Source organism: Pelophylax lessonae (assembly GCF_965119305.1).
Source record: "Pelophylax lessonae genome assembly, chromosome: 12".
Classification (NCBI taxonomy): domain Eukaryota; kingdom Metazoa; phylum Chordata; class Amphibia; order Anura; family Ranidae; genus Pelophylax; species Pelophylax lessonae.
The window spans coordinates 203777304-203788697 of record NC_138779.1 but is presented as its reverse complement, the minus strand read 5'-3'; the positions used below and the strand labels follow the sequence as shown (position 1 = coordinate 203788697).

Below are 11394 nucleotides of genomic sequence, written 5' to 3'. Positions count from 1 at the left end.
GGTTAAATGTAAGTCCTTTTTTTCCCACAAACAGAGTTTTCTTTTAATGGTATTTGATCACCTGTGCGATTTTTAATTTTTGCGCTATAAACAAAAAAAAGAGCAACGATTTTGAAAAATATATATATATATTTTCACTTTCTGCTATATGACACTCCCAAAAAAAAAAATGTAAAAATCAAAATTTTTTTAACATCTTAGGCCAATTTGTTTTCTGCTACATATTTTTGTACCTTGATTTCGGAAGGCCCCTTTCACACCTCAAAGTCACGCAATTTTTTACCACGAAGCAATGCCTATTACATTTTTCTGTTTGCACCCCCCCAAAAATGTTGAATACCACTGAAAGATTGGTTATTTATGCAACTGGATTACAGGGGCATTCATTATTGGGAATGGGAATATCTCTTGAAAGATCCCATGTGAGGAGAAGTAATGTTGAAATGAACTCTGTAAGTGGTATAGACTGGTCTGACTCTGTCACACTGATAGCTCATAATGTTCTTGGAGGGCAAGGGTGTGGGTCACCATGTTGGTGTCCACTGTGCTGGCCTTGAGAGTTTGGAATATCCCGGTCATGGAAAAGCTTCAGCTGGACTACTCAGAAGGCCATGGTGTTGGGAATTCCCCTTTCAATGGATCAGTAGGTAGAGGATAGCCCTGAGTGTAGGGAAATTATCTCAGATAGTTCTGAACTGAAGTATTTAGGTGCCCCAAGTTATATCTGTTCTACAAAAGTTGGGTAACGTTAGGTGAAAGGACTCTTTTTGGAGACAGTGCAGTTGGCCGGCTACATTGGGTTATGGATTATTTGGGCTTTTCTTCTCCTTCAATGAGCCATGATCCTTGCGCTTTGATGTCTTGATATTCATGATATTGCAAAGCTACCCATGGGTGATGGCCTGGAGTTAGGGGGAAAAAAGAAGCCTCTTGTTTAAAAAGTCTTCCTGAGACAGTAATGAAGCTCTGAAGAGGTGAGCCCATAATTAAAAGATTGGTTTTCTGACCTCCTTTCTCTATCTAATAAGATAGCCCTGAATCAAGGCAGCAATGCAGAAGCATAATTGGGAGACAGTTATCTCCCCATAAAAGGACACTTCTATGGAAACAACACTAGGTATTAGCTGTATATTTAAAAGACTGAACATATATTTTGACATTACACTAACATTTTAAAATGTACCTGAGCGTTTTTTATTAATTGAGTTGACATCTAATTTAAAGTGGTAATAACCCATGACCCTGCATTCACTATATCTGGTCTCCCACAGTACACAGAACATGGAAATGCAATTATTTTAGTAAATAAAAAATGATAAATACCTTTTCTCATCAGCAGTATAAAGCAGTCTTGTGACTTCTATCAGTGTCTGGTTAAAACTTGTAGGAGGAACTTCCATAGTGCACTGAGCTGTCCAATCAGGATCTGTCTAGACCAGGGGTGTCCAAACTATGACCCTCCAGCTGTTCAGAAACATTGATTCCCATGAGGCATTGTAAATCTCTGACATTCACAGACATGACTAGGCATGATGGGAATTGTAGTTCCTGAACAGCTGGAGGGCCATAGTTTGGACACCCCTGGTCTAGACAGTGCTGATTGGTCCTGGGCTGATCACATGCACTCTCCCAAGAAAAAAAAAAAACTCTCTAGAAATACCCACCAAACTGAGTATGTGCAGCCTGACTCCAGTAACTCTGTCTTATCCGGTCATGTTATGGGGACAGGGGAACAAGGGTAGGATCAGAGAAGTCAGGATCAAACAGCCTTTTTTTACACAATGCAGAGGATTAACCCTTTAACCACTTGCCGACCGCCGCACGACTATCTACGTCGGCGGTCAGCCCCTCACAGGCAAAGTGACGTAGGGCTACGTCACTAGCTTGTGAGGGTCTAGGGAGCGAGCGTGCGCCGCCGGAGGCGCGCTCCCGCGTGGTCACGGACCCCCCGCGCGTGTGACCGGTGGACCCGATGTCCGCCGGTCACTCTGCGATCGGCGGGGGAGAGGGAGAAAGTCAGGCGGCTTGTGTAAACAAGCTGCCTGTCATTCTCCCCCGTGTATGAAGGATGATCATACGGTTCTACTATGTAGAACCGTTGATCACTCTTCATACATCTGAAGCCACAGCCAATCACAGTAGAAAGCATGCCCCTAGGGACACACATAGCCCCTCCCTTTCAAAAAAAAGTTAACCCCTTCACTGCCAGCGTATTTTTACAGTAACAGTGCATATGTATAGCACTGATTACTGTAGAAATGTCACTGGTAACCCCAAAAGTGGCAAAAATGTCAGTCAAGGGTCCGATCTGTCCGCCGCAATGTCGCAGTACCGCAAAAAAAATCGCAGATCTCCACCATTACGCGTTAAAAAAAAAAAACAACAAAAATGACAAAAATCTTTCCCTTTGTTAGTAAACGCGATAACTTTTGCGCAAACCAATCAAAATACGCCTTTTGCGATTTTTTTTACCAAACATAGGCATAAAACAAATTGGCCGAAAATGTTAACAAATTTTGATTTTTACATTTTTTTGGGGGGGAATTTCATATAAAAAAATGTGAAAAATATTGCTATTTTTGCAAAATTTACGCTCTTTTTTTGTTTATAGCGCGTGATCAAAAAATCACACAGGTGATCAAATACCACCAAAAGAAAGCTCTGTTTGTGGGAAAAAAAGGACACCAAATTCGTTTAGATACAGCGTCGCATGACCGCGCAATTGTCCGTTAAATTCACGCAGTGCCGAATCGCAAAATACCCCCTGGTCAGGAAGGGGGTAAAATCTTCCGGGGCTTAAGTGGTTAAGTTCCACAGTGAGTATAACAAACATGCTTTACTGCATATACAGACTGATTTTATTGTTGTAGGTTTAGTGACACTTTACTGTCATATAACACAAATTTAACATAAAAAAATGTATATGCATCTAATGAACTGTGATTGTTCACAGGTCCTGCTCATTGTCTAATCTCAGTTTCAGGATGTGGCCAAGAAATCTCAGGATACGGCTGGCGACAATTCTCTTCCTCATTTCTAAGGGTCTGTGAGAAACATGTCAGAGAATTAGAGAACCTACATTTTGTCAGCATTAGCATTTATTTCCTAATTTTTCTGATTTATTAATATTTTACTACTTATGTACTTTTTTAGTATAATTTTATTTTTTCCAATTTTCAACTATTATCAATTAAAGGTATGACTATAGATTTTCCCTTTTTAATATAGTTTTCATGGAAACTGATACATTTATTATATATGCCCTTTATCACTTATGAGTAATTTTGCAGTTTTAAAAATCCGATTCTTTTAGGCTTTTGAAATATGAAGTCATTATTTGAATATACGGATATATTTTTTGGCATCTTTCATGAATTTGGAAATAATAATTTGTGACAAACTCCCACTCCCTCCCATACCCTGGAAAGCAGTAAACATTTTCCTAATACACATTCATGTATTGAGTGCTGTTCTCGGCAGCATTGTATTGTGAGCCCGCACCTGCATGATGACACATCACCAAGGAAAAGGGAAGAAACATGGAAGATGTGCTTTAGGGAAGTTTAGACATCTTTTAGAGCAGGCATGTCCAACCTGCGGCCCGGGGGCCACATGCGGCCCGGGAACCCCAGGCAATGCGGCCCACTGCCCCCTGACAATTTTTTTATGCTGGGGAGGAAGGAAGTTGGGTCAGGGGCATGGCCACAGCGGCTTCCAACTAACAGTAGGCAGAGACTGCCTCGGAGGGGAGGTGGGGGGGGGGGATGTGAGCATGTGCAGTGTTTCTGAGTTTCTGACTCCTACCACCATGACCACTTCAAATCACTGAAGTGGTCATGGTGGCTAGAGTGTTCCTTTAATATCTCTCAGAAGAAGTAAACCTCTGTATACTGATTCCATTTCATTAGATCATCCTCTAGTTGTGTTAAATTAGTGCGGGGGGTGCGGCCGTGCGGGAAGGGCGCGGCGGCATTTTATTACTTGTATACCTTTACTATAGTATATATTTTATATGCGGCCCGAGAAAATTTCTCTACACTCAATGTGGCCCAGAGAAGCCAATAGGTTGGACACCCATGTTTTAGAGGGTGTGCATATGAAATTATATTCTCACACAGAATGCCTATTATGTTGGGCTCCCACCATCCCTGCTGGATTTTTTATATTTTATATTATTGAGAATGTATCCAGATGAGGTGGAACATAAAGGTAGCTCAGAACAGCCAAAACTTCCAGGTGGACAAGAATATTTTGGAAATATGGAAGGCAGTTTCCACTGTTTGAATATTCCAGACATATTTGAAGGCAGGCATTTCTCTGTACACCAGGCTCCACCTATAATTATTATTTGAGCTGACTCACCCTTTATTAAAAAATATATCAGTTTCTATAATACTGTATTTCATTTTTTCCCCCCTGCAGAGACTGTGATATCTCATAAATACTCAATTGAAGTTAACCAAGAAGTGCTAATCCCGTGGTCTATGTGTGCCATTGTGCCTTGTAAATTCATAGCTGGCAGTAGAGAGAAATTCCTCAACTCAAAAGGATATTGGAAGAAAGGGTATGAGATAATGGCTTCTACTGACTTGTCAGAAGGGAGAAAGCAGAACTTTCACGCAATCGGAGACCCTAACAATGGTGACTGCACCCTGAAAATCACCAACGCCAGCAAAGAAGATGAGGGCACTTACTTCTTCAGATTTGAGGAGAGCAAACACAGTATAATTCAATATAATTATTTTGATAAACAAGTAAAAGTATACGTAACAGGTGAGTGTAACTTAAAGTGATTGTTACCACAGCATTTCAAATTCCCGATATGTGCCTGCTGTACCATGCACTTGTATGAAAAAATATCCCTCCTTACCATGAAAATTAACTTAATCCCATAAATAATGTCTGAATGACCCAATCGCTCACTCTAATGGGAATATTAGGCATGCTGCTCTCCTCAGATGGGGAAACTCCAAAGACTAAAAATATAAAAGAAAGGAGGCGCAAGCACCAAGTGCATTACCCTTGGACACTTTTAAAATCTTTATTAAAATGCCAAAAACATACTCACAAACATGAAGAATAAAAATCGCATAAAATGAGTCCACCTGGATGTGGAAAGGACATATCCCTATATTAGGACAGCTGACGTGTTTCGGAGGCACGCTTCCTTACTCAGAGCTGGTCCATCATTCTCTAGGCCCAAATTTATAATGACAATAATCAAAAGAAAAATGCAGTGCTAAAGTAAATAGACAAAAAGAAACAATTTAAAAAAATAAACAAATTGAAGAAATGTCTCTTGTGAAAAGTTCATAAAATTAATGTAACGACATTCAATAGGCGCAATCCAGTGAACATGTGGATGTCACGATGAAAAGGATAACGATCTCTCCACCAACAAAAATAAGTGAAATGCAAACTCACCAGAGCCAAATGCTGTCTAGATTATAGGACAGCAAACGAGTGTTATGCGACCAGTCTCCAGATCTTTTGGGACATCAATGTAGCCAGCAACTTCCAGCCTCATAGAAAACCTCCAATGCATAGATTGACTCAGCACGTCATGGAAGGGTTAAGTTATATAAAAAAAATGGGAGAGGCTCATGGTGTAGTATGAAGTAGAAATCAATTTAATAAAAATATACAATAACATATTCAGTAACACTCATACAAAAACAGTGTATATAGAATATAAAATCAAACAATGGTAAAAAAAGAACTCACATATAAAGCCACCACTAAAATGAAAAGTGATAGCTGGGACCTTAGGTGTTTGAGATAACAAGCTCTACGGCCATTTCGCCTCCAACGCGTCCTCAGAAGCTTTGCAGTTATCATCTCAAACAGGCATATATATATATCTGTATGTTAATTTAGGTCATCAGACCACATATAGGTGATTGGGGTCACCAGGGAATTTTCATTTCCTGTTTTGACCTCCATTTTATTGGAGTCTCATAATAGAAATATATGTATCTAAAATACAATTGGGTAAGAATAAGGGAAATGTGAAATGATAGGAAGAAAGAACTGTATAAATAATAAATAATGTCAAATAAGTTTAAATTTATTTATTTAAAATGATCAGACTATGATTATTTCACATTGGTATTCAGAATGAGAGGCGGAACGTCACCTCTGGTTTCGTGTGCTATCCTCTAATCTGGTAAGATATAATTTAGGGAACCACTAATTTAATGCGCAGTGTATAAAATGTATAATATGAGGGTTATAAATAATGACAAAGCGATATGTGTTGAGTACACAAAACGATCGGTGTGAGAGACGGAACGTCATTTCCAGTGTAACGTGAGAAAACCATACCTCGTGAAAATTCCATACCCACGTCACTTCCTGTCAGAAAAGTAATGGAACAGCTGAGCAGTGTAGCAGTGCGCATGCTCACAGCTCCGGATACGTCATTGAACAGCTGAGGAGCTTAGCACTGCGCATGCTCGGAGGGTAGGGAATTTTACCGGTAGTGTGTTGTAACGTTACACCGCCTCAGCTGTTGCGGCGGTTACATTAAAACAGCTTGGCTGCAACATGAGTCATCTCCGCTCCTACCCCTGTCACTTCCCTGATCTCGGCTAGTAAATGTAAAAGCGGCGGCGGGTGTATGAAATCTAAATCACTGAGATCTCGGCTCCGTGATCCGCTTTTACATTTAGTAGCCAAGATCAGGGAAGTGACAGGGGTAGGAGCGGAGATGATTCATGTTGCAGCCGAGCTGTTTTAATGTAACAGCTGAGGCGGTGTACCGTGAAAATTCCATACCCTCCGAACTAGTGAGCTCCTCAGCTGTTCAATGACGTAGGTTCTGACGTAGGTGCGCCGGAAGTGACGAGGGTATGGCATTTTTACGGGTATGGTTTTTTCACGGAACACCGGTCTCTCACATCCGGCGGAGTACGTGTCTGACATCACTTCCGCCCTAGAGGTAAACAAAGAAGGGGTTGTCTAACCCGGAAGTGTTAAGTATCGCTTCCACTTTAGACATTGATGTGGCTAATCTAAGGGAAGGAGACTAGTGCCGCCATTTTCGAACAGGGAAAAAAAGGAAAATAAATATATATTTGCAACCCGGAGAAAAATGAATGACTCACAACTATTAATTTGGGTCGATCTATTAAGAATATATGAAGAAGGGAAAATATAAGAAATAAAGAAGAAACAAATAAATAACAAAGTCTCATCTCCAGCTCTAATACTAGTGTTATTAAATAGTACAGAGCATCAGTATGAAAAAAATGTGTTAATATATAAGTGAGGTATATTATTATGGGGAAAGTGCATGGAAATAAAATCTTAAAGTAAGGTTAATTATCTATATATGAATAATAAATAATGAGTGGCAAAAAAATATATTTGAATTCTTAAAAATAAATTAAATTAAATATATGAATGGAATAAAATTAAATAAATATAAAGTGTGATAATGCCACAATGCATAGAGGAAATTATTAGTGAATACATATTGTCATAATGAAATATTGAAATAATGTGAATGTCATAATGAAATAATATTTGAACAAATACATTTTATCAAGGTCAACAGTGGTTATATAATGGGGTAAATAAATTAATATTAAAGTGCATCATAAATATAGTGCATCTATGATGATAAATATGTGCATAACATATTATAAAAAATCAAATGACATAAATATCTCAGATAAAAAATGTGTATATCTGGTAGGGGTAAAGTGTAAATTTACATGGATAATAATATCACAAACATAAATAAGGTAGGGTAAAAATTGTATAGGAGGAAAATATATATGTAATGGCTAAATGTAATTTGTATTAACTGATAAATGAATAATGAATAAAATGAAATATAGAGAAAGGGAAAAATGTATTATCTTGAATCTATAAAACAATTAACGTCCCAATCTATATTTAGACCCAGAGGGGAGAAACTTTTAAGTTCGTAGGCCCATTTCATTTCTAGTTTAGTTATGGGGGGCCGGATTTAAAGAAACTGCAGCTTCAAACATCTATGACGTGTTTCAGTTTCGCCGCGTTCAAATCAATTAACTGGCGCTGCGGCGAATTGGCTAGTGAAACAGCAATAATGAATTCCGCCGTCAGCGGGATTCACTTACGATCGCGGCTTCGCCAATTCGCAAACTTATGTCTTCGTGCTTATAGCAGTTTCACATAGCGATGTGGGCTAGTGGATTAGTGCACACATCACACGTCTGTAATTCATCTCCCTCTGCTGTAGGTTCGAGGCTTACCATCTCCACCTACTTTTTTTATTTTCTTTTTTTGTTTATATTGCTAAAATGTAACGGATTACATCATATATATTGCTAAATAATGTTACACTCAGAAGCGCTTGCAAGTTTACACCATTTTAAGTGTTTTTTTGATCTTGTCTGTGTGTCAAATCGATCTTATGATTGAAAGTACCAAAGGCAAGTGACCAAACCCCTACCCTACTTCAGGGCAAGATGAAACCTCACAATTTTACCATGGTCTTCTTCCCACATTCCATACAATGTTTAGTTCTTTAGCTATATGTGCTTTTTAGCCTTAACACACTCCTTTTTTTCCACCATACAGCATTATTCTGCACAATAGCTAAGTGCTTTGCAACTTCACTGCAGTTAACAACGTCATGGGTTCAAATCACATCACTACACTTGGGATCTCTTTTCACTCTCATTTTTTTTAACAGTTTTTTTTAACTATCTTGAATTTGGGGGGGGGGGGGGTGTCCTACCCAAATTTCAAGCACATCAATGGAAACAACACAATTTTGATTTTATGAGTGTGGTCCTAGTTTTATCGAGATGCAATTCTTTACATATTTACCATGGTTCTTACAATTTCTTGACCAATAAACATAGGTGTCTGATATTGGACTCTCTCCATATTTCAACAACACAGACCCTCATAGTCCAACACTACATTTGCCTCACACCTCAACACAACACTGTCACATCCCTACTCTACATTACAACCCCTCACATCACCAGTACAAGCAGCATGCAAAGTGCAAAACTCCGGCCTTGGCAGCTTAATGGGCCATACACTAACAATTTGTCTAGACTTTTTCCTGTAGACTTAACCAAACCATATAATATAAGCTCAAACCTCAACACTTTCAATTTGGATGCAATCAGGCAGGCCCTTGCACTACATAGAAAATGTCAATCTGAAGGATAAAGTCTTCTCTAAATCTTACAGTGTGGATGGCCCTTTTGTCTGTAGGCACCCACACAAAACAAAAAAACACATGTTCAATTCTAATGTCTTTATTTATTTGAGAATGACAGCAGAAGGAGGGATGCAGCAAAATAATATTGTCACTCTCCAGTCCGTGTGCCTTTACAGCGCCAGACCACGATCTTTGCTCCATGGCTACGGGATTCTGATGTCTTCCACAACTTCCGGCAGAGTTCAGAATCCATTCTGCACCTCTACCAGCTCATAGGGGACAGGCATGGCAAGGTTGCTGGTCAGCTTCCAAGCCACTTTCGAAGTTCCAGGGTGTTCATGTTGGTCATTGGCCATGTGCCTTACCAAATATCCACTGACCACAAAAGAAGATGAGTGGAGTCCATCAAGGTGGGTTTCTACCACCTACACCCGCAAGCAGTACCACTCCTGGAAAAATAAAACAAAGGATAAGACATTTCATTATGAAAATCACATCTTAATGCCTGTTTGCTTCATTCTGAACTTCATTTAATTTCGACATCACGAGTGAAATAACACATTTTATGCCAACTTACACAAACCAGAAATCATTAATGTAAACATTTGAATACACACCTGTGACGCCAGACAGCCCATCACCACAGGCTTCCCATGGTACGTGCCATGATTCCAAGATGTTGATGTTCTGGAAAATTAAAACACCATAAGATACCAAGCAGCCGTTCATGTTATCAATAACTACACAGGTGGCATAGACACAAATAAACACCTGCCAGCTCTTCTCAGCCCTTTACACTATTCACAATACCAACATGTTTATGGTTAGAGGTGCATGTTTTTGCTCAAGTAACACAATTTTACCAATGTTGACTACACTTTATCTACAATGGCAAGTGTCATTGGCAGATGATAATGACCCTCTGTCTCCCTGTGAGTGGCACCTCTGCTAACTAGCTAATTAATACACATGCCCTATCTTGACCGGTTACAGTACTTACATGTAAAGTGGCTAGCAACCAGGGTATTCCGGGTGGCCATACCGGCAGCGGTGCTCCGCCGCCTGGGGGCCGCCGGCTGACGGACCTCTGGCTCCCTCTCCTCCGTCAGCTCCCAAGATTCATCCCGGGCAACGCACATGTTGTGCAACACGCAGCACGCCAGGATGATCTTGGAAGCCTTTGTAGGAGAGTACAGGAGTTCACCCCCAGGCCGGGCCAAGCAGAGAAACCGGGACTTGAGAAGACCTATGGTCAACTCAATGATACTCCGGCTTCTCCGCAAGGCCCTGTTGTAATTCCTCTCTGCTGGGCCCTGGGGGTACCTGATTGGAGCCATCAGCCACGTCAGCTGCGGGTAACCAGCATCCCCTGAAAAATAAGAAAAATATACATTAGTTCTTCCTATCATGTGACTTTAGATGACTCCTCAAAATGGGAGACAATTAGGCATTTTACTAAACAACCTGCTCGTCTGTTTGCAAAAAATCATATGAAACATCTCAACTCTGTCTAACTGCCTAAATCACTAATACAAATGGGAAAAAGGACACACAAAGTGGTGGGTTTCTCTTGCAAGTTACAACTTGGCCCCTATTTTGTTCCTATTACATTAGCCTAGGTCTTACTTCTGGAATATATCTGCAACTAGAGTGAGGAAACCAATATTGACTCACTTATGCAAAGTACTTTGGGGATATGGCAATACCATTGGAATCATTTGTAGGTTTTCTTTGGGTGACTAGAGGACACCATTTACACATTGGTTAACCACCTTCATTGGACTCAAAGACAACTTTGCAAATCTTTCTTTTGTGAGCTGCTAAGCTGCTGATCTGGTTTTTGGAGGGCCTTGTGTGATTTGTACCCATATGCGTTTTCTTATGTGTTTTTTTTTTCCATTTCTTTGCAGCCTCTTCTGCTCTTTGCCACCACCACCACCACCACTGTGTTTGTGCCATTAGGTAAGTGTTTGGAGGGCCTCGTGTGATTTGTACCCATATGCGTTTTCTTATTTTTTGTTTTACATTTCTTTGCAACCTCTTCTGCTTTTTTTGCCACCACCACCACCACCGTGTTTGTGCCATTAGGTAAGTGTTTGGAGGGCCTCGTGTGATTTGTACCCATATGCATTTTCTTATGTGTTTTTTTTTTCCATTTCTTTGCAGCCTCTTCTGCTCTTTGCCCACTACTACCACCACCACCACCACCAAGTCTGTTTGTGCCA

The 11394-nt window shown here is 40.0% G+C and overlaps 1 protein-coding gene across 1 annotated transcript in view; it reads left to right on the top strand.

Moving 5' to 3' along the window:
* Positions 1-2975: 2975 nt before the first annotated feature.
* Positions 2976-11394, top strand: part of LOC309568990 (sialic acid-binding Ig-like lectin 10) — a gene marked incomplete at its 3' end in the record, with an annotated part of 259234 nt that continues 250815 nt past the window's right edge. Inside the window, 2 exon segments of the mRNA XM_082274753.1 lie at positions 2976-3042; positions 4423-4773. Of these exon segments, the coding sequence (XP_082130879.1) occupies positions 2985-3042; positions 4423-4773 (409 nt within the window).